Genomic DNA, 24,242 nt, shown 5'->3' on the forward strand with positions numbered 1-24,242 from the left:
TCGTAGCTCGGGAAGAGGTTGCCTTACCAGGTCCTCTCTGGGTCAGTCCTTGGAGGCACAGCAGCTTTCAGATTGCGAAGGAGTGCAACAGCAATCCTTCTCGTCCAGCAGGGCTTCAAGATCAAGCGTCAGTTACTCCAGTTACTCGTCGTAGTGGACTTCAGCTTCTGAACACGATTCCTAGCAGTGAGAGGTCCCCAGATATAATGTTGATCTCCCATTCATTCTGCTGGGTCACACTCAAGCATCCAATCACAACTACGGGCATTCAGGCAGGCAGGCAGGCATCCAATCAGGCACACGTGGTATTCAGGCCATCACTTCTCTCCAGTCACTCACAACAAGTTATGTGTATTGGGACAAGTACCGAGCCATTCAACACTCCAAGCTGCATTCATACCGATTTCGGGCGGGGTTGTGTCAACCACCAGATACTAGACACCCACAACACAGAATGCATATTCGTCATACACTCTATTCACCCAGGTCCCACCCACAGGAGGTACCCACAACGTACATCACCAGGAAGGCTCCAGCGAGTCTGGCCGGGCCTTCACAACACCACCATATATGGCATTTCCACCCAACAGCCAGTCAAGAGGAAGGGACAGAGTCAGGGCTTCCCAGGACTTGGGGAAAACAAGGTAAAGGGTAATAGAAAGCAAGAGGCCACCGGGGCCGCCATCTTTTCCATCAGGAATCAACTGATCCCAATGGCAGGGCCGGGGTATCCCAAAATGGAGGATACTCTGCGCGCACCTGTCAAATTCAGCATGGAGCTGCCACCAGCCCATACCCTGCTCTGCGGCCACCCACAGGTGCCCAAAAACATACACTAGGGGCACAGGGTTGTACCCCCACCCATGGGTGCCATAAGGGTAACCCACGGGTCTGTTCACCAAACCAAAAGAAAGAACTGCACCGCCAGGAGTCCCACATGAACTCCTGCAGGGAAAACACGACAGAACATACGATAAAAAGCAGTAAAGGACAAGGATACGGAGGCACTGTCCCTCCGATGCATTTCCAGCATCACACAAAGTCCTCTCGGCCGGCATCGAAGGCGACGGGAAGAAAACTGGTAACACCAAGGGCTTGTTGAGGTGGAAGTCCGATGGCACCTTGGGCATGAAGGAGGGGTATGTACTCAGCACCACCCTCATGTCATGAAAAGTCAAGTATGGAGGCTTGCAAGATAGGGCCTGGATCTCTCCCACTCGTCGTGCGGAGGTGATGGCCACGAGGAACGCTGTCTTCCATGACAGGAACTTCAAAGGCGCCGAATGCATAGGCTCGAATGGGGCCCCAATGAGCCTGGTCAGCACCACATTAAGCTCCCACGCCGGGGCAGGAGCCTTCACTGGCGGGAACGAACGGAATAGTCCCTTCATAAATTCCTTCACCAGGCGATGAGACCACAAGGACGCCCGTCCCGTAGTCCTGGTATATCGGGAGATGGCAGCCAGATGTATTTTGATGGAGCGTGAGTCAGTCCAGCTTTGGCCAGCAACAGTAGGTACGCAGAGGGTTAATCTTCTGTGCACGGCACCGGACAGAGAACCTCTTCCACTTATGACCATAACACTTAAGAGTTGAGGACGCCCTGGCTTTTGCAAGAACCTCTCTGCAGTCAACCGGGATATCGTACCCTCTAAACTCTAGTGCTGCAGGAGCCAGGCCTGCAAGTTCAGCGACTGTGGGTAGTGATGGAGAATGGCGCCCGCTTCTCTGGAGAGAAAATCCGCGTCCGCCGGCAGCTTGACTGGTAGGGACGTTGACAAGTCCAGAAGGTCCGGGAACCAGATCTGCCTCGGCCACACCGGTGCGACGAGGATCATTCTGCACCTGGACTTCTTGAGCTAGTTGATGACGCGGAGCAGCAACGGCAACGGAGGGAACGCGTATAGAAACAGGCCGTCCCAGGGGAACAAGAAAGCATCGCCCATGCTCCTCGGCTGCGGGAACCTGCTGGCGAACCTCTGGCACTTGGTGTTCGTTGCTGTCGCGAAAAGGTCGATCTGGGGTTTGCCCCATCGTCGAAAGAGCCGATCCATCTGGTCCTGACGTAGTTCCCATTCGTGGCACGAGCGCAGCTCCCTGCCGAGTGAGTCGGCAATGGTGTTTTTTATTCCTGCCATGCGCAAGGGAACCAGAAACATCCCCTGGGCGACGGCCCAGTGCCACAGAACCTGGGCCTCCTTGGATAGGGCTGGTGATCTGGTGCCCCCCTGCTTCCGTATGTAGAACATCGTGGTGGTGTTGTCGGTGAAGATCCTCACCACTTTGTCCTTGAGGGACGGAAGGAACGACTTGAGCGCACAGAACACTGCTTGGAGCTCCAGAATGTTGATGTGGAGAAACCACTCCTCTGGGAGCCAAAGGCCTCTTGCGTGGAGATCTTTGGTGTGGGCCCCCAACCCTCCAGAGAGGCGTCTGTCGTCACCGTCTCCTGAAACGCTGGGGTTTGAAAGTCCGTGCCTGTAGTGAGGTGAGCATGGGTACTCCACCATAGGATCGCCCGGCGGAACTCCTCGTCGAGAGGGATCCTGTCCTCGAAGCAGCCCGTTGCCTGAAACCAGCAGGCGTCGAGGAACTCCTGTAGCGGACGCATCCGAAGTCTGCAAAGGGGTACAAGATAGATGCATGAGGACATCATCCCGAGGAGGGACTTGATGGACCTCACCCGCCCTCGATGTTAAATCAAGACAGTAAATAGGCCACAGCGCTGCCATCTTCTTGCCATACCATAGTTTCCGCCTGCGCCCATTTCTGCAGATCTTTCCACCATACCTCCACTCGTGGCTTGTGGAATGTCTTCCACCCCATAGCAATTCTCCTTTTCGCAAGTGCATATGCCAGATCCTTCAGCTTGCTCACATGCCTAAGTTTTCGCGGCCTAGGGAACCCCCCCTAACAGGCAGGCCCACACAGTGTCCACCACAATTTTAATACCCTTTCCTGCCAGTTTGCATGCGACTCACCCCAAAAGCACTCAAAAGCACTCAATAACCGGGCAGGACCAGAACATATGCACCATGCCCGCATTCTCCTCATCACCTTTAGGGCATGCCTGCTGTCCCGCATTTTTTAACTTGGCTATTCTCTGGGGCGTCTGATACGCTCTATGTGTAATATACAACTGCATCCGTTTAAGTCTCGTGTTTCTCAACACCTTCTTATGATACCCTCGGACACCCTCGGATACCCTGGGACTCGCTCCCACATCCCATCCTCCATCGGGGTCCCCACTTCCTCCTCCCATTCTAGTCTCAATTGCACCACCTCCTTTCCCACTTTGGACATCATCATCTTGTAGAATCTAGATATCTCATATCCCCCTCTGTTATATCATATATTATGTATATTGTAACATCTGGTTCTCCTTCAAGAACCGGTTCGGGCCACATTTACTTAATCTTCCGCCTTAATCTGTGATACGTAATATACTGGCCAGTGTGCAACCCGGTTTCCGTCCCCAGCTCCCCAAAGTCAATCATGGTTCCCCCCTGCCAAATATCTCCCATTGTCGCTATGCCAACCGGCTCCCAGTGGTTCCAGATTATCATCCTTAAGTGCTCTTCTCCACCCGCCAGTGCGACCAGTGGTACCTGCGGGGAGCACGGGCATGAGTTCCCCCATCAATTGGCAAGCCCTTCGCCACATCTTCCATCCTAGCACCATCATCTTTGGGCGTCCATCAATCACTGCCTGGGGCAGCCAAATAATCTCCTTCAGATAAAATGGGGCGCAGTCCCGACAGAGCAGTCTGGCTTCAGAGGTCCCATCCTCTGGCTACGTATTGCAGCTGACTTGCAACATAATAAACTTCATAATTAGGCAGTTTTATGCCCCCTTTCTCGTAAACATTATGTAGCTTCCAGAGTGCCACTCTGTTTCGTGTGCCCTGCCACAAGAAATCTCTACACATACTAGCTAGTCTTCTAAAGAACTTCTTTGGTATCATATACGAGATATTCCCGAAATAGTGCAGGAGCCTAGGCAAGACCACAATTTTAACATTGCGCTACGTCCCATCATAGCTAAAGGCAGTTTCTCCCAAAACCGCATGCAATTCTCAATTTTCTTAATGGCTACTTCTGTATTGCGCTTATGCTCTCCCTCCACTGTGTGGTATATGTCAATGCCCAGATAGCAAAATGTATCAGCTGTCCATGGTAACTGTAACACCAGTAAATGCTTCGAGGGGATCCCTTTGTAACCACCCAACAGGAACATGCTAGACTTCTGAGGGTTCACCGCTATACCAGACATTCCGAATACCTATCCATCACCTCCAAAATATATTGGAGGTTTTCCTCTGGGTATTGCAAGTACAACAGTATATCATCTGCATATAATATCAGGTGCCGTTCACCACCCACATGGATGCCTATCTTGTCATATTGCCGCCTCAAGTAAATCGCTAGGGGTTCCAGGGCCAATATGTAAAGCATAGGGGACCATGGGCAACCTTGTCCTGTTCGCCTACGGAGCTTCCACCTTTCCGATATCACTGACCCGGTCTTAACCCTGGCCAGCGGTTCACTGTATAACAATTTAGCCCACTGCAGATATCCTGGGCCCATCCCATAGCCAGCCAGAGACGCCAACAACCATGGCCATTTCACTGAGTCAAAGGCCTTTATTGCATCCAACGACACGATTGCCAATTCGTCTTCACTTTCGTTTCCATATTCAATTATTTTGTGGAGCCTTCTAAGATTATTAGATATGTTCCTTTTAGGGACATATTCCTTCTGGTCCGGGTGTATCAACTTGCTTATAACTTTCCTTAACCTATTTGCCAAAACGGCAGTCAAAATTTTACTGCCTTGATTTAACATCGACAGAGGTCTATAGGAACTGCAGCTATGCCCCGGCTTATTAGGTTTGGGAAGTGGTATTATAATCGCTTCTCTGAGCGACTCCGGCAGTCTGCCTAGCTCATAGGCCTCATTCAACATATCTAGCATTGGGAGGAGTGGGGGGGTTGCACCTCATCCTTGAATATTTTATAAAATTCACTCGGGAGTCCATCAGCCCCCAGGGTCTTACTAGTTGGTAACTGTCTCACCACCTCTTCTAGCTCCTCTAGAGTTATCTGTGCGACCATCTCCTCCCGTTCCTCTGCACTTATCTGCGGCAATCACATGTCCTCCAGTGTTCCCATTATCATCGCGCGTTTTTCCTCCTCATCGTCCCCATATAGCAGCTCATAATAGTTTGCAAACTACTTTTTAACTCCCTCTTGTGTATCCACCACCCTTCCATCTTCCCTTATTATGGATCTAATCGGAGGTCTAGGGGTTTCGCTCTTATATAACCATGCCAAGAGCCTTCCTGGCTCATCTCCGCCCGCATGCTGCCTCTCAATATACTTTTTATAATTAAGATTGCACAGGCCTTTCCCAGTGCCCCGTGCACTTTTGCTGCAGTCTCGATATCAGATCCGCGTCTTGGTTGGTACTGTTTTCTCCCTTAGGTGCCCTTTCCAGTTCTCCCTCAGTTTCCTGCAGGTCCGCCAGGATCCCTCCCTGCAATCCCTTAGATTTTGCAATAGCCACTCTCCTCATCAAAACTTTGAAGGCCTCCCATAATGTGCTCGCCGAGTCCACACTGCCCGTGTTTGTCTCAAAGTAACTAACGATCTCTTCCCTCATATCCTCCCTAAAAAAGTGGTCTCTGAGCGCCTCTGCCCTGAGGCGCCATGTCGGGATTCTTGCCCTCGGGGGACAACATTGCCATCTAAGGATTAAGGGCAAGTGGTTCGAGAGGACTCTCGCTTTATATTCGACTTGCGTGACCTCCGTCAGTATCTTTGGAGTGACAAAGACCTAGTCCAGCCTTGTGTGTAGTTGCTGTGGGGCATACTAATGAGAGTATTGTCTGTCATGAGGATGACGCGCCCTCCATACATCTTCAGCCCAAAGTCATTCAGCAGAGTCTGTAGCGCCTTGGCTGACGGGGTAGGCCTATCTATTTTCCCATCTGATCTGTCCACCCTAGGGTTTAATACACAAAGTCTCCCCCCAAATCACCGCACTCCCCACACACATACTAAGATTGTCACACAGCGTTCTGAAATACGCTGCAGTATTTTGTTTCGGGGCATACGTATTCACAATACTTATTTCCCAGTTTTCAACCAGTCCCCTCATCACGACCATCCTCCCGTCCGTCTCCACCAGTGTCTAACAGCTGAAACGGGACGTGTGGCGCCACCCAGACTATCACCCCTCTGGCATAAACCGAATATGGCGAGCCCACCACGGTTCCCTTCCATTTCCTCCCAATCATCTCCATCTTATCTCGCGTCAGGTGCGTCTCTTGCAATAAAGCAATATCTGTCTTCTGTCCGTAGATATAGCATAACCTTTTTTCTATTCAGGTAACTATTGAGCACCCTGACGTTCCAGGTAACTATTTTAAGATCCCCCATGGCTTACAAAGTCCTCCCCCCCCTCCTGTACAGTCCACCATCAGTTGCTTAACTAGTCTATGTAGGCTCAAACCCCAACTAAAACTAAAACCCCCTTAACTATAAACACAAGTCCCCCTTCTTCTCCCCTCACCCCGCCCTACCTTTCCCCAAAAACACCCTCCCCAACTGTTGCCCAGCTCCATCCCTGGATCTTAGGCACCCCCACATCTAGCCCTTTCTGGCAAAAAGCCTATACTCGCAGCTCAGCAGGATATAGTCGCACTAGTGGCCGCCTTACTACTAACTCTCAGGGGTAGGTTGTTCCCGACGTGTTGCTCCTGTTCTTAGCGCTACCTAGTTCACTTGTGCAGTTTATTCACCATGTTTCAGTCCAGCAGGGTTACAAAGTCCAAGTGCACCCAATACCAATCAAATATGCCAGAGCTCCATACTAAGACTATCCCTCCCGCTTATCCCCACAGTGTTCACGACACCTTCTCATCACTTATCGTACGATCCTGCTCTTCATCTTTCTCTGGACAACCCTGCAAGTCCAGCCATGAGGCCGCTTCCTCCGGGGTCTCAAAAAAAAAAGTGCTCTGCCTTTGTGCAAAACTTTTAGCTTCGCAGGGTACAAGAGCATGTACTTCATGCCAGCCGTACGCAGTCTCCTCTTGACCGCCACATAGCTATACCGTTGTCTTAGCACCAGCATAATATAGTCAGGGTATGCTGTGATGTTGGTGGATGCTCTTTCTATCGTCCCGCCACTACGAAAAAATTCCAAGATCTTTTCCCTATCTTTATAGTTCAGAATTTTCGCTATTATTGGCCGCGGCGGTGCCCCAGGTCGTGGTTTCCTCATGAGGGCCCACATTCAACCGTAAACCCTTGTGAGAGCTTATCTGCCACGATCTCCTACAGGATCATGTTCTCAACATAGTCAGTGGGGTCCTGGCCCTCTTCTCCCTCCGGCAGGCCGCCCACTCGGATGTTGTTACGCCTTGCCCTTCCTTCCGCCTCTACCATTCGATTTTCAAGGTTGGCCACCTGCTGTTTTAGTACATGGACCTCTTTTGCATTATTTGTGCTGACGTCCGTGTTAGTCTTCACTGTGCTCTCCAGGCCACTTGTTCTTTCCACCAGCGCCCGAACGTCTTTTCGCAGCAGGGTGACTTCAATTCTTACTGCATCAATTTTGTTCTCCAGGGCCGTCCGCAGGTCCGCCATTGCTGTACCCCATTTGGCGCTCAGTTCTGTTATGGCTGCCAGGGCCTGGTGGTTATCTCCTTCTGCGGTGCCATCCGCAGGAGCTGCCACTGCACCCTGTGTCGGTGTCAAGGGGGTCCGCTGCACCTTTGTAAAAGTCTCCATTGTAGGTTGTTTGCTCTTGGCCTTCACCCCTTTCACGGACATCCTGCAACCCTTTTGTAACTTGTTAGGTTCCAGCACTTCCGTGTTATCGTGACTTTGAACGTTCCACCAGGCGTTGAAACGTCTCTGTCTGCGGGCTCCGTTGTGTGGTGGCCCAAGAAGCCGCGATTCGAGTGGGCTGTGTCCTTCCACGTCTCACCTCCGACTCCTGCAGTCAATGGCAGTTTGTCTTCTGCCGTCACTATTCCTTAATACTTAATACTCCCACTTCTCTCTGCGCTCATCAGATCAATGTGGGCCCTTGATTGAGTCCAGGTGGGACACTCCGCTTCGCACTTTGGCTCAGTCACAGTCCCCAATACCCATGCAATGGGCAGAGTTCCCACTAGTTTATGTTCAAGCCAGCATTATTCTCGTTTTAGCCACACAGTTGTGGGTGCATATAGTCTTGAACCGGGTGCTTCTTATTTCCTCTTCTTGTTGCCGCAGTTACAGACTGTGCCCAGTTCCTATGGTTGTGGCACGTACAGGCCTCAGGGGTTACCACACTGCCTCTGTTCTTGCACTTTCGTTCGCTCCAGGTATGGAACTTCCTGTTGGAGCAACTTGACACCGGCTGGAGCTCCTCACCACCTTTGTCGTGCAAGACTTCTACCTTGCCGCCCCAATGTGAGCTTTGCAACGCAGCCGTGGCCAGGTCCCTCCCCTGCACAATATTCCTCAATCCTTGAGGGCCCACCTATGAGTTTGCGCCGCCCGAGGTCTGCACTGTCCCCCGCCTCAATCCATATATCCAGCACCTCCAATGGCCTGCAGTAGCTGGGGCTAAGTATAAGCGCAACTGCAGCTCTCCACACTTCCAATGCTGCGCAAGATGCTCAAGCCCCTCCGTGGTGCACGTTATAATGAGTGGTCCGCAGTTTCTCTCTGTGTGCGTGCAGCCATCCTGCTCCCTCACACACAGCATGCTCTGTGAGTCACGGTTCGCCTTCTCTGGGAGTTGCGGTGATCGGGTGCCGCTCTCCTGTCTGGTCTACGGTGCACTCTGAAGGGGTATCCGTGTGTGCCCGTGCTGCCTGTCTGTGCCCCCATCTGCTCTCTTCCCTGCTTTCCCAGTCTCCGCTTGCACAGCAGGTCGGCCAAGGGACGTCGCTTCCTGCCAAGGATTTCCATCGTTTTTGTGTCCGAAGTTCTTTCTCCTGCCAAACACCGCTTTCTCCCTTGCGGTTCTCGCCACAATGTATCCTTCGCTCTTTCAGGCCCTGTACGCATCCATCCGACACTTGTATTCTGTGTCTCGAGGCACACTGTAGCTAGAGCGGCCTTCCTTCTCTTTTCAATGGGTTTCCGATGCGGCTCCTTTCGAGATCCAAGCTCTGTTGCAGTTCACATATGCTGCCTGCTTCCAGCTCCCCTTTGTTCTTGCCCAAGCGCCATTTTGTTGCGGACGCTCGCCTTCACTGCAAAACTTCTTACAGTCATATACTGTACATCCTGCAGGTATCATTCCTGCTTTCTCCAGCGTTGTGTGCACGGCATATTCATAACGCTGTGGCTTCTTCGTTGTTGCTCATTTCTCCTTCTTTGCACTGTTTTAGCCTCAGGATATTTGTCGGATCAGCAGGAGCTCCGGGATACGCGTCCTCTTACGTGGCCATGTAGCCACACCCCGTGTGTTTTTTCGTTTGTTCTTATTAACTTCAGAATAGTCACTGTAATGCGTCCTACCTTTCCAGTAGATTCTGTCACAAGGATTGGTTATTATGATGTGCGTTTTAGGTTTCTCCGTTATGCTCACTTCTGGGATCATTATTTAAATTGAAATACAGGGTCTGAATTTTAGTGCAAGGCAACAGAGGTATGACATTAAACAGACAAAACAGACCTACTATTCTAATAGGTACTGATGAGGTCACTGTCATTTTTGTGGTCTTTCGGAATGGTTCCTTCCAAGGGTTCTTAAGTCATGTGATCAGTGCAGCAAAGACATCTGCATAAACAATTGACCCGTGCACCTTGCACAATGAACTGGATTCATTTTATGGAATGCACAGGACATTTATTTTCTCAAATGCTATTGGCCAGGTTTTGGTCAGTGTGTCATGACATATAACGGTGGAAGTCTGATGGGTAGAAGGAGGTAGTTGCAAGATTGTTTGGGTAGAGTGAAAAATGTAGCTCGGAAGATTGTCTGGCAAGACAACGCGGCCTGTTGTCACTACCACCAGTAAATTATTGCATGAGCTGTTTTTCCAACATTTAATTACCCAATATGGAAAGCCACACCAATAACATAATGGGTGAGCTTTGGGATTGCCTTGGGAATAACGAATCAGATTTGACAATTCAAACAGAAATTACTAATATCCTATCAGGAATATGATTAGAAGCAAAGCCCCAGTCCGGGAAATATTAAAGGGACTGTGAGAACTCAATGGAGGAGAGAAAATCCGAGGAGCAAGAAGCACATACTCGCGCCCCCTTGGGAAAAGCATGCATACATCTAAACATCAATATACATCAACAAACAATATAAATACCTGATGCAATGTTAAATTTTGGACTACAACCCCTTTATTAGCATCTTCACACACAGCCAAAGGCTTGGAATTTCCGAGAAGATCACGAATCTGTTCATTGTATACCTGACACGAAAAAAACATTTGATTAAAACCACAATGACAACAGAATCACTTCTCCAATGTAATGTTTCTGTGAATGCCAATCCAATGTCAGGTTAATTGCTGGATGTGACACTGGAATATATTTTTCCAAAGCACCAAGCACCATTTAAAGTGGAACCCATCTTAAAATAAGTGAGGATTGTTGCGAGTGGTACTATACGTTTAATCCCAACAAAGGAAAATGATTTTTAAAAGTGGAACGCAATTGGTTGTGGGTTGCTTACCTCTAGATATGAAAGTGCAACATTGCATATTTTCTCATCTTTCAGGAGTTCAATACGCTTGTAGAGCTCCAACATGGTCAGAAACATCACTCCAGGTGAGTTTGCGGATCCCAGCATTGTGTGAGTCTTGCCTGACCCGGTTGCCCCATAAGCAAGTACTGGACAACAAAAAGACATGTTTATTTTTCACAAATATGTAGAAGTACATTATTGTAGAGTACATGACTTCCAATTAGTCAGCGCTACTAAAATGTTCATTCGTCTTGCAAGAAGGTGGGACCTACCTATAAAACAAATTTCGGTTGCTTTGATGCACGTTGTCCAGCTTAATTCTTTTAAGGAGAAGGGCTTCCAGTCACTGAACGTAATATGCCCATCGCCATATTTAATATGATATATGATATGGCAAGGCTCGACGAGGCAAGGGAGGGGGAACAGAGGGAAGACCGACATCGATCTTACTAGGCCAGGTGACATTGAGATCATGCAAGTGCAGGGGAAGGGGAGGGGGAAAAGTGCAAGGAGAAAAGGCAGTGCAGTACATGGAATCAACAGTAAATAAATATAACAAAAATAATAAGTGTGGCCAGCTGGTGGCAAGTGCAAGTGCAGACATCAAGTGCTAAGTGCTGGTAAGGGACTGTAGGGATAGAGAAACAGCCCCCGAGTGCAAGGGTTGCCAGGGAGGCAGTGCAGATGTGCAACTGGCGGGGAGGGGACCTGCGCCCGAGATCAGAGGGTAGCCAGGTGACCAGTTTCAGTAGGTATGGGCAAGAGGGAAAGCAGAAGCAAAGAGGAAGGTCTTGAGGTGCTTCCGGAACCAGAGATGATTCTCCTCAAGTTTCAGAGAGGCAGGGAGGCTGTTCCGGAGGGAGGACCCAGCCGAAGAAAGATCTACCACCAACTCTTTGCTTGGAGAAGCAACTGTCCATGAGGGAGTTGGAGGCAGATGAGCGAAGAGCTCGAGAAGGAAGATATTTAAAAAGAGAGAGTTGAAGGTTTTGATGCCTCAGGCCCCAGAAGGCTTTGTGGACAATGCAGAGGGTTTTGAACTTAACCCTCGCAGCCACTGGAAGCCAGTTCAGAGATTCCAGTCCTGGAGAGATATGATCCCGGGCCTTGAGGTCAAGGACAAGTCTCACAGTCCTGTTTTGGATGAGTTGCAGAGAGCTGAGAGTAGAAGTAGGCAGATTTAGAAAGATACTGTTCCAGTAGTCCAGCCTAGAGAGAACCAGAGCTCTGGAGACAGTGAGATTCTGGGGGGAAGAGGAGGAAAGGAAGTATACCTCTGAGGAGGTAGAGTTGGTAGTTTGACTTCTTAGAGACGTCAGAGATCTGAGTAGAGAATGGAGAGTGTGGAGTCGAAGATGACCCTGGGATTTTTAGCTTCACAGGTGGCCAAGAGAGGCTGGCCAGAGAGTGACAGTAAAGGAGGGAACAGGTGTGCCGATTAGGAGAATCTCAGTCTTACTGGCATTAAGGCAGAGGTAATTGGCGGCACACCACTCCTGGATAGCAGACAGACGGTCAGAAATGAGAGAAGGTGAAGAGGTGGCAGAAGGGAGCCTGAAAATGAGCGTCATCCACATAGCACTGAAAGTTGGGGCAGAGAGCTGCAATGCGGTGGGCAAGAAGTGCCAGGTATTGGTTGAACAGCCAGGGATAGAGATTATACCCCTGGGGAACATCACAGGTAGAGAGAGAGAGATAGAGAGGAGAGGAAGGACCCAAGTTGGACAGGAGAGGGTCAAACGGAGAGGAAAGATGTTAGCCAAGCCAGGGCCTGATCAGTAATACCCAGGTTATCACGGAGACGGTTGAGCAGGATGGCATGGTTGACCAATAGACTTTAGGTAGAAGTGGTTTCCTCAACTGTGCCAAACACGTAATTGTTGTTTTGGCCCCTTAATGCCATTGGATAGTTGCCGAGACAGAAGAGGAATGGAATAAAAAATTAAAAATAAAGAGTGGGTTGACCATCAATAGCTACCCAACTTACGTATGTTTCATTTTCAGGCGACATTGTTAAGAGTGCACAACTTTTCAACGAGGCCAGCGCAAATGTCTGAAGTTGAAGTGAAACAACTCTGGTCTTGCTAACAGTAGGTAACCATTAACCTGTTCTCAGTAAACTTCAAAAGGCAGGGGGGTGGGATGGTATTGTTTTAACCAAACAAAGGGCAGTAGCTTAGAGCTGAAAGAACAAGCTACCCTTGAGTCCTCCAGTCAGAATTGCTAACTGGGATTGTTATTTCTTAAATGCACTGAAATTCGAATTAAAAATGTTGAGTGGTAGCATTATTTCCCACCATTCACAAGAGAAAAGCATTTTAGCACGGTTGTGTAGTACGTTCTAAGCACTCTTTAATTTTTGCCTACTAAATACATGCAGTCCCAACAAATATTTTCACACCAATCAAGGAACAATCTAAAATATTTCCCACTTTGAGACAAAGTACTGGGACAGGGTCAGGGTCAGGGTCTTAACCCAGTCAAACCAAAGAAAGCTAGTCCCTCCTCAACTTGGGGCATGGAATTTAAGGGCGAAGCTAGAACACAACTTGCCCCAGAAATTAGAAATGGAAGTTGTGAGGCGGGAGGGCGTAGGGGGAGGGAGGATTGGGGGGGGGGGTAGGTGTTGGGGGTCCAGATTCAGAGGGAATAAAACCATGTGCCAAAAATGTCAACCGTGAGAACACTAGTTATCTCCCAATACTTCAGTTGCTGTTCTGCCTTTGCAATTGAGAGCCACAACTCCCAGAGTTCCCTTGTGAGCAGTCGCAAAGACCGAAAGAGGAATCCACCAAATGGAGCTCCAACAAAACAACCGCGTAAAATAACTGCGATCATTCAACACACCCCAACAGCAGCCAAGGAAATCTGAAAACGGACCTAGGTAAAGAAAAACAAACTTTTAAAACACACAGCAGGACAGGAACACACCAGAAACTGTAAAACCGTGCTGGAAAAGGTGGGAGGGACTTAAAGGGGTTTTAGAGCATCTTAACTGGGTGCAGGGGGAGAAAGGCACCAATTGGTGCAAGATGTTAGGTGAGTGATGTAGCCAATCTGAAGGCATAGATTCACCATCCCAGCACTTTAAAAGCAGACAGCAGGAAAGGTGAATGTGGCTTGTACGGGTAAGGTTGCAGGAGGAGCTGAAGGAGAACTGAGTGACCAGGTGGAGGACGGACAGTGGAGCGTTGGAGGCAGATAATAGCTAAGGTGAGGTACTTAGATTGGTATCAGTGTATTGCAGGAAGTGGGGAGGGTTTCATAGAAGGTGTGAAAGAGAGTAAGAGATAAGAGTGGGGTAGTAGTAGTTCGTGTGAGGGCGTGAGTGTTAGAGAGTGAGCCGAGTAGAGCCGAGGTGCAACGCGAAGGGTTAGTAGAGAAGTGAAGAGCGGGTGAGCATAGTGAAGGTATCAGTAGAGAGAGAATGTAGTAGTAGGAGTGGTGGTTGGGAGGAGAGTAGCCATGGTAAGAGGAGTAGTAGAAACATGGGCGTAGTAGTGTGGAAGGAGTGTTCGTGGGATGTGAAGGCATCATGAAGCAAGACAGACAACAGACTTCAGTTCAAACAAAAGTATTTTATTAACTTAAATGGATGAAGCCCTAACTTGCCCTATGCTAAGGCGATATTTCCCTACCAGAACTAAACTAAGCAAAGTCTGAGTCAAAGAGTTAAACTTAATAGTACGGCTGTGTCCAAAACCTATTCTTCCCCTCAAAACTAGAACAAACAAATATGTAGGGATGTCAAAGTCAAAATAAACAGTGTTTAACTTAACGTTCTGAGCTTCTTCCAGCTCACAGCTTCCGCTTAGCTCCCATTCCCCAAGCACAAGAAAGTTCCATGAAAGAGAGTCTAAGTTTACCTTTCTCCAGTTCAAAGTTATATAGTTCAGAATCAATCCTGGGTTCCTTTCCCCAAACTTCCGGTAACACAATCAAAACAAAAAGGGGGTCTTGAGATTCAAATCCCAAGACAACACACATACCCCTGGCAGGTCTCAGGGTTCCCTTCCCCAAGACTTCAATGTTGTACTTGCCGGTTAGCTTTCCTTCAGCTTTTAATGTATTCAATTTCAAAGTTCAAGTTAATTTGTTGTTTAACAATTATTCGGTTTTGTTAATATGATGTGCAGATTTGTATGTAATCTTGTGTTTATTTAAATTCAGATGAGCTTTATTTTTTTATTTGTTATTATGAATTTAGTTTATTACAAACTTTATCAATTAGTCAACATTTACATAATAGAAAAGGTGGGAAAAGGGGCAGAAACAAAAAGTCCAAACAAGTCTTTCTCCAGTTGATACCCATAGCCCTTAGGTTTTTCAAAATTTCAATACAGAACTGCAGCACTGCAAATATTACATTTTTTTCATTGCCCAACAGTACAGAGTTCCATCGTTCCTGCAGTGCTGTTTCGTGATAGACGCTGCGTGTATCTGTGTCCTATCTCAGTTAAGGTGTCACATTTCATCACCACATAGTGTAGTCTTTCAACCTGAGAGTTATTATGGAAAAAACGGCAGGTGTTAGGTAAGCCTCCCAATTGTTTCATTTTACCAAGGACTTCACGTGTTGGCAGAAGGTTGAGCCTCAGTCGTAGGTAGAAATCACGTTGTTTTGGAGATGGCAAAAGCTGAAGGTATGGAGGCAGTTGGATCAGCTTTCGTGCTTACAATTAATGGATAGTTGATAGAGTGCCTTCAGATTCTGCGTCTGTATCCAATCTTCATTTTGGAAATTTTTCTTTACTGCTAGTGGATTGCGTTTTAATGTTTCGAATGAGGTTTCCAGTTCATGAATCCATCCTATACAGATGGTCTTCCATTTGTTCAGTAGAAAATAGTTTGAGGTGAGTAGATGTGTCTTCAAGATTTTGATAGCATGGATATCGTCATCCACTATTTTTTTTCAAAATAAGTCCAGAGATTTCCATAGAACTTGCGACTGTATGGATTGGAGACCCATTTCAAATCGTATTCTGGAAAAAGGGAATGAAGTTGGTGGCGCCAGCACTTTCTGCCAGAATAGGCCTTCCAGTCTATCCAATGTATGGTAGGAGAGGTTCAAGAAGGTTTCTGCACCATAACAGAGTGACAATCACTTTTTACCTATAAAAAGGTACGTAATGGCCGCATAGAGAATATGCCGTATTTTTTTGCAGAATTGCTCCATGACGGGCTAACGATAGTGTTTTAGCTCGGAAGACGTTCTCCCAATAACTTTCACAAATGCTCGAGCTAAGTGAATACCTAGGTACTTGTATGTCTGAACCTGGGTTAGTTGTGTTGATTGTAGGTACACTGCTAACTTTTCCTGTTTGCATCCTTGTATGGTAGAGACGGTCATGATCTGTGATTTATTGATGTCGATTGTTAGGTTATTGGATTTGACATATGCAGCGAAACCATCTAATCGTCTCTGAAGACCTATCTGGGTTTTGTCCAACAGGACCAAATCGTCCACGTAGATCAGCCATGGGACGGGGTGCCATTCAGGATGGTCGGAAAGGCATGAATCTCTTAATGCAATATCACAAGATCAGATATGTAAAGAGTGAAGAGTATTGCTGCAAGGGGGCAGCCTTGTTTCAGGTCTCGCGCTGTTACTACTTTCCTTGTTACTAGCCCTTTCGCCAATAGGCGCACTCTCACTTATGTGTTGGAGTAAAGTGTTTTGATGGCTGCCAATCTATCTGCAGGACAGTCCCATTTTTGTAATTTGTCCCATAAGTTATCTCGGTCCACGGAGTCAAAGGTCTGTTTTAAGTCTATAAAGATCACATGCAAGTTTGCCTCCGTCTTGATTGCCTCAAGTTTCAGAAGGTTCAGAATGAGTAGAATGACATTTGTGCCCACCCCCTTGACAAATCCTATTTGTCTGGGGTCTCCTCGCTGGGAGGCTTTCATCCAGTTGGTTAGATTTTTAAGGAGCATCCTGATTTGAGCTTTGAATCTATTTGTTGTGCCCCATGCATTCAGTATTCAAGGCTTACTGACTTGCTTCAATGTTAATTTTCTCTCAAGTTTGGAGTTTAATATACATTGGCTTTCTTTAAAAGTTGCCCTTTTATTTGGTATTCAATGCATTGAATTTGATTAAGTTTCTTCTAATGTGCGCAAACACTCCAACAACACTTATTTGGTTAAAAATGAAGGCTTTGTTATGATCGGAGACTTTCAAAAATGTGCTTGTTCCTTTAACAAGGCACGCAACCACTCCGTTACATCGTATACATCGCTGCTCTCTAACAATAGTAGTTCACTTTACGAGCCTCGCGGATTACAATAATACTGGGTTTCTCTATCGGGTAAACTCACCGGTTCACTGTCAAGTGTTTTCGGATGTCACACTGGCCCCAAACTCAGCTGCTTCCTTCCTGTGATACTTTCTCTACCCCTCAGACACTCTTGTACTCTTGCAGCTCCAAGGGAGAATGAGCAGTCTTGTTCATTGAATGGACGACCCCTCATTTGGTCTCCATCCTTCGCCTCGCTTCTGTGCCACAGAGCTCCTGCTCCACACTTCCCCGGACCATTAGCTGCTTCGGTCCTCTGTGGGTTTCTACAGCTACAACAAGGCTCACCATGGCTTCCATCAGCGGCTCGCCTCTCTCCCCTCACCATCCTGCACATGGCTCTTTCATACAACTGAGTTGTGTAAAGGGGGTGCAGGTGCACATCCTTTTTCTTAATTGCCCGACTATAGTTAGGCTGATTAGCAAGACATGCCAGACCTTTACAATGGTACTCTTCTAAGGCACTCTTCCTAGTCTCAGTACCAAAGCGGTGCATGTTAGGATGCATTACTCTTAGTTGCCTCTTCCTCGTCCCAGAACTGTCAAAAGTAGTGTGTGGAAAAATGAAGGGCGCTGGCTTAAAATTGCCCAAAAAGGTCAGAAAGGGTTTGTTTTGTCAACAATGGGAAAGGGGGTACCATGTCTTGCCCAAGGGTTCCCCACTTCCAATCCTCAAGGACCCTGCACCCAGTGGATCCTCCCTTGCTTCTCCTACCCCCAGGATCAGGATCAAAGAGCGATGGCCTTTCCCTGGTCACCTGTGCAGAAGATCCAAGGGGAGTAGGAGTGTGAATACCCTCAGGTGTCACACAAGGAGAAGGAAGTGAGGAAAGGACTAGTAGTGCAGAAGTCAACTGAGGGAAGTGAGGAGATGACAGATCAGTAGGAGTGAGTAGAAGTAGTGAAGGAATAGCAGTAGTAGTTGTGGTGGCGTAGGGAGAGTAGTAGCAGTGCAGAGTAAGTGTTGCAGTAGAGTGGAGCAGGAATAGTGGCAGAAAGCCCCAAAGAGAAGAAAAATGGCAATTTTGGCCATTGAGCTATGGTCCTGGTCTGTGGGTTACCAGTAACCCCCCACTGGCAAGTTAGAGGACAGTGGTGGCCAAAGGATAGAGCTAAATCCTACGTCCAGCTCAAACTGAGTGTGCTACTGCAGGGCTTCTAGATGCCTGTGGACCGAACATGGGGTAAAATATTGTCACTGATCATGACTGCAGAGCATTAAGAACATTGTTGGCCTGCGGGAGTGAGCAGGGGAAGGGGGAGGAGGTGGGCATCTGAGCTTCAACAAAAGCTCTGTTCCAATCTAAAGGGCCAAATAGCATACACCACACCATGCCCAGGGGGCAAAAGATTCATGGCCAAGGTAGCCAAAGTATATTGCTGCAGGACACGCACAGTGGACACACTGGGTAGCCCCGGAGACACAGGATTGGGTATGATAGTGTGCATCTTTTATAAGAATTGAAATTCAATGAAAAAACTAAAGGGGGTTATGGTTGCAGCTCTAAACAGCAAATCCCCATTAATTCACCAGTTATGGTTTCTTAAATAACTATTGAGAGCGGTGAGCGGGCACAGCTTCTGTGTTAATTCATATATTTGGTGTTAGAAAATAATTCTGAGTGGGGTGCAAACTCAATACAAGGTGCCTCTGTGAAGGGCACTCGAAAATGAGAAACAAGAGAACCTTGGCTGGTCAGTTTACGGTGTGGGCTGCACACCCTATACTCCACTTAGTGGTTTCTGGAGTTCGTAATTGTAAAGAACAGTCGTATCAAAGTGATGAGCACCAATGTTGATTTATTCACTAATAAGGTAGTCTTAGTAAATAGGTTGCTAGTTCATTTGAAGCAGATGTACATTTGGCCTATGCATTTCGGACTGAAAGTCCTTCGTCGGGGCCTGTATTATCATCTTATTGAGTTCCAAGTTACAACATGTCCCAATACAATGTGTCACAACAGTGAGGTATTAACAACATTATTACAACACATTTTAAATGTGTGTGTGTGTAGGTACCCTGTTTCACAGGCTACAGACATTAAACAAGACAATCAACCAGTAAACAAAGTAAAGAGAAAAAGAAATCAGTATTAAATGAGATAATTGCCTTCTTGATGTTAATGCATACTTCTGTTTGGTTAAATAGAGGTATATTATGAGTTCAATAACCTTAGTTACATTCTAGTTTTGGTTCTATAATCTGCCTTAAATGGACAGATTAACACACCTAATGTGTTGCATTCATATGGTGATTTTATGATCATAGGCCAAATGTACATCTGCTTCAAATTAAATATTTACTAAGGCTACCTCCTTAAATAACTATAGCACAGCCTCCATCATACACTGCTCACAATGCCATACAACGGATATTCATACTCCCACATTTCCAAGAGCACGTTTAAAAAAAAAAAGGTTATGGAAATACAAGTATTCCAAACTGATTTTTTCCACTTTGAATTTAAGACCAAACACTAATAAGCCTCATATGTACTTTAAACATTTCAAAGATCCGAATTTCAGAGTGTTCATGTCAATGAGCATAACGATGGATCCATGATAAGGATTATGGTAAAGTTATGGTGACTTTAGGAACCAGAGTCCTCAATTGTCGGGTTATTTTGCACGATTACTCTTTAGTGACTATATATTTAATCAATATGGAGAAAGATGCATACAAGGGGGTATAGGGAGATAATCAAAATAAGTGCACATCAATGACAAACGAAAAGGACACATACCTAGAGATACAGCCGAAATCAAGTACATTATAATTCTAGTAGGTTTTATTTTTCCCCCAATTTCCATTTAACATGTAGGTATTTCACAAGCAAATATGGATTTAAAACCTGTGTTGTTAAAAACGTAGGTGTGATTGACAACAGAATGAGTCAGGCATAATGTTTCTGAGCTGCACTCGCAGACATGTCACTAATCCAGGGCACTACTGTGAACCAGAGGCATTCTGCATGTAGGTAAAACACTGCTGCAAAGAATTGTAGTAGTTATTTATGTCCTAATGCGCCGGAAGCCCGCAGGCATCAGGGCGCAACACAAACGCAAGTGGACGAACAAATAACACGGGACAGGTTCCATGGCAGCTGGACAGGGACTGAAAATGTACTTGAATAACAAGGTTTTTAAGGCTTTTTTAAAAGTCTGAATATTGTATTCACGAGTTAGAGGGAGGGAGTTCAAAAATGTGCAGCTTTGACCTGGAAAGATCTTCCCAGTCCCTTCTCTCTTTTGAACCTGGGACAGGTAAGGTGCCCTTTATTAGATGAACACAGTGCTCTGACCGGGCAGTACTGTGGAATCAATGCTTTAAAAAAAGATGGGGCCTTTCCATACACACATTTGTGAATGATGGTGGTCACTTTGAAGTGAATACGCTCTTGAATGGGTAGCCAATTAATGCCGCACCCATCTATAGGGGCAATATGCTCACGCCTAGAGAGATTGTTGACGCGCACTGCACATCTCCTAAGGTTCTTTGCAGAGGCTCCTATCAATAAGGTGTTACAATAGTCCCGTCTTGCCAGAACAGTGGCTTGGGCGATAGTAGCAGTATTAACTTTGGAGATGAAGGGGCCTTATGTTTTTTAAAAGGTGAAGAGAGTAATTACAGCTCTTAGTCAGCAGGTAGACAAGGGCATCATAATTTAAAGACGCCCTTAGAAAGGTGCCCAAGGTTTTTACCCTGCTGAGGACAAGAATACTGCTTGTATCAATTAGAAAACTGTAGTATTCAGGGCTAAGTTTGGCTTGTGCAGCCTTTGGACCGAAAATCAATAATTCTGTCTTATTGCTGTTTAAAGAGAGCCAGTTAGAGGACATCCAGCCATGGAGCAGATTTGAAGCAGTGCTCACACGAAGAGAGCCCAAATGATTTTCCCTTAGTTAATTCCACCCAAATGCATGGCTGGGCGACGACCCGTGTATTTAAGATTTGACCCGTTTTAGGGCGGTCATGCCGAACCAGGCACTGCGGCTGCAAGGACAGAAGTGCCATAGGTGGTGGGTATGATTGTTAGCACTGATTCTTTATACTGTTGCCTGGTGGACAGAGGTATAGAAGCCCAACCTGCGTTGGGGCAGGGACAAAACTGGGAGGTTTAGCCAAACCAGTTTAAGGTAGCAAGTGAGTGGTCTAGGCAAAGTTTCAAGAGGTGATGAGCTTGCAAACGGTCCACAATGAGCGCACACACAGCAAAGCAGTCAAGGAACACACTTAGACAAACCGGTATAAAAATACGTCTTTACTTATGGCCAAATAACACACTGAAAAATGACTACTAACAGGTACTTTATCACACAATACTACAATTAGATACATATAAACAATTACTGGTGTACAGCAAAATACATATCACACCCCTAAAAAGAAAGGTACAGATTAGTATTAGCACTACAAGTCCACAGAGAATCAAACCTAACTTCATAAGTCCAACCTTAAGTTATCTGGAGCCTTGTGTCCAAATGTTCAGCAAAGGTTCCACACAGTTTGTGAAGGATGTCTCAGGGGGAATGCGCTCACCTCGGAAGTAAGACGGTATGGAGCAACACAGGTTCAATCCCAGGGTCCATGCTTATAAACCTCTGGGTTTAAGCGCATTATCAATAATAAAATATTATTGTAAGCTGAAAAGAAATTAAGGTAGGGTCCTGTGAACAGTTCCAAGTGTAAGGGGAGGAGCTAAACTAGCTAACAAAGGTGTTCCCAACTTTCGGAGTGCTTGTGTGAACAAGCAACTGTCACAGGTTTCCCCCCTTCTCACCTCTCTGTGTTCTTTCTTCGATAGTGTCTTCCTGCGCACAGTGCGGGTCTTGTATAACCCTGTGCGAATGTCCTCGGGTTCCAGCGTGCGTTCAGCGTCCCAAGTCCTGGATCGTTCAGAATGTCCGGGAAGTCCTGGAAACAGCGAAGCGTGCACTCGGCAGCAAGTACTCAGAGGTCTGGGATGCAAGAGAGGGCAAAGGGAAGGGAAGGGAAGAATGTGGAGGTAACAATTGGGGAACAGGAGCCAGGAAACAAGAGGTAATGAGAGCGAACTATGGCAGCACACGTCTAGCCACAGTAAGCGTTAGCATTGAGACGCGCAGAGCCGCGGGGGCGTGTCTGCTTTATATAACGTGATGCGTACGACGCGGAAACTGGTACACAGCGTTCCGCGTTCGGTGGCCATGTTGGGAGTACTACTGAGTGTAAGCCTCTATGGGTCAGGGACCAGGAAGTCCAGAAGGGACGAGTCCGATGGTTCATGACAGCAATGGCAAAGCCAAAGTGTGAGAAAAGTTTTATAAAAGTTAGCAAAAGGGAGTTTTATGGGGCAGGTAAGTATCGCTATAACTCACCCCCTGTAATCTGATTCTTTCATGGAGACTTGGCAGGTCGGTTAAAGAAGGTCCAAGGTCGCTTTTCCCGCCGTCAGCCTCAGCCCTTGATCCCCAGGGATTGCAGGTTCGAGCAGATCTATAGGTGTCGGATGCTGGTGCAAGGACTCTCATTGGAGGAATGCAGCAAAACTCGATGCAGGGCCCCTCGCAGGACAGGAATGGACACAGGTAAACAATTTCGGACAACAGTGACCAATGCATGGCGACACAAAGGGACTCACTTGTCACGTCACACCTTCCCTCCCATCTCGAGGCCCCTGATGCTAGGACCACGAAATGTTGCAGAGCTAAGTCTTGTTGCACAAATTGAGGATTCTCCAAATTCCAGACCTCAACTCGGAATAGCGACGTCTGCAGCACGGTAGCCCAAACTCTGAGCTGGTCAGCCAGAGGGCGGTCCGGGGGCAGACATTGGGTTTTTGTTTTGAGGTTTTCAGACAGCACACGCATGACTAAGTGAGGACGGGTCTGTCTCCCCAGCGGTATGTGGGCTGACATGGGTTGACTAGGGAGAGGCCTAATATATTGCACTGGCTGTGGAGCAGCATGTATCTCGGTGGGATAGTAATGTGGAGAGTGGAGGTGAAGACTGCAGGTGTGTATGGGAGAAACCTTAGTGTGTCTCTAGTGCTAAGTGTTTCTGGGGTATGTTGGGGTGTATAGTGACTCTCTCTCAGTTGTAGCCATCATGCAGAAGGAATACATATGCCCACCCTGCAGCAACATGGGAAGTCCTCCTCAGAGACCATACCCAGCTTCCCCTTCACATGTGCAGCTTGCGCACAGCTCTGGGAAGGATTGAGTGGCATCTAAAGTCCCTTTGTGGCCAATGCAGTGCTCTAGGGAATTGTTGGAAAAACAGGCGAGGTTTGTGGTTGAAGATGTGCAATTAAAGAGGCAGATCCTGCACAAAGATTCAGAGCAGGTTAGTGGTGCAGAGGGGAGTCTGGCCAGTGCTGAGGAAGAGTTTCAAAGGATTCATAATCAAATAAAAAGCCCTTGCATGCAGGAATGTTAAACTAGAGGCAAGAGCGGAAAATGCAGCAAGCCACAGGAGATGGAATAATGCATGGAATATTGCAGAGGGGGGCTGCAACATGGAGATGCTCTTCGAGAAAGGGCTTAGTGGTCAAGTGGGGTTGGCAAAGTTCTTTCCATATTTTGTGGTTGAGAGGACACAAAGTTCTCAGTAAAAAAAAAAAAAACAGACTTAATCCAGGAGGTAGGTGTCGGGGTAGACCCCCCCACGCCCAATTACCTCAGCCCAAACCGGGTTCAAACCTGAGTAACAAGCGCACGTTTTGTACGTACAGCAAGGTTTATTGTACAAATTATCAGGGGAGCAGTTGGATGGTATTGTAGGACCAAATCAACCCAAGCCTCCAATAAACTAAACCAATTGATACATGTTAGCAACAGTTAAAACACTCTCAGATATCTTATTACCACCAACCCCTCAAAACATTATTGAGCAAAGCATTTACAAAGAAGTTCCGGGAGCAAGGCAGAGCCAGTTGTAACAGGGGAGAGCCATACAAAGGAGAGAAGGCGAGGTGGAAGAAGTTGAAAGGAAAGCGTGCTAGTAAGACTAGGGCTTCTCCAGCCCAAATAGTCTGGTTCCAGTGGGAAGAAAAGGAACAAGCCAGGGGTCAGGGAGCGTTTTCTCAGTAAATACAGAAGGGCAACAACTCCTTGGTCACCTTGCACACAAGGCCCTCCACTAGCTCTCCCAGTCTGTCTTGACTAACGACATGGACACTCAGGACATAGCCCACATCTAGGGTCAAGAAGATGATTTAGAACCCCTGTGAGCATGCAATGCCTGGGA

The 24,242-nt window shown here is 47.2% G+C and overlaps 1 protein-coding gene across 2 annotated transcripts in view; it reads right to left on the reverse strand.

The window, feature by feature from the left end:
- The window catches only part of KIF18A (kinesin family member 18A), a 375,729-nt gene that overhangs the window by 266,896 nt on the left and 84,591 nt on the right, over positions 1-24,242 (reverse strand). For both annotated transcript variants that reach the window (XM_069623518.1, XM_069623519.1), the window contains exons 3-4: positions 10,704-10,861; positions 10,336-10,440 (exon numbers count right to left, since the gene is read on the reverse strand). In XM_069623518.1, the coding sequence (XP_069479619.1) occupies positions 10,336-10,440; positions 10,704-10,861 (263 nt within the window). The remainder of the gene's footprint in view (positions 1-10,335; positions 10,441-10,703; positions 10,862-24,242) is intronic.

The sequence above is a fragment of the Ambystoma mexicanum genome, chromosome 11 (genome assembly GCF_040938575.1).
Source record: "Ambystoma mexicanum isolate Mex_15411 chromosome 11, UKY_AmexF1_1, whole genome shotgun sequence".
In the NCBI taxonomy this organism is placed as follows: Eukaryota; Metazoa; Chordata; class Amphibia; order Caudata; family Ambystomatidae; genus Ambystoma; species Ambystoma mexicanum.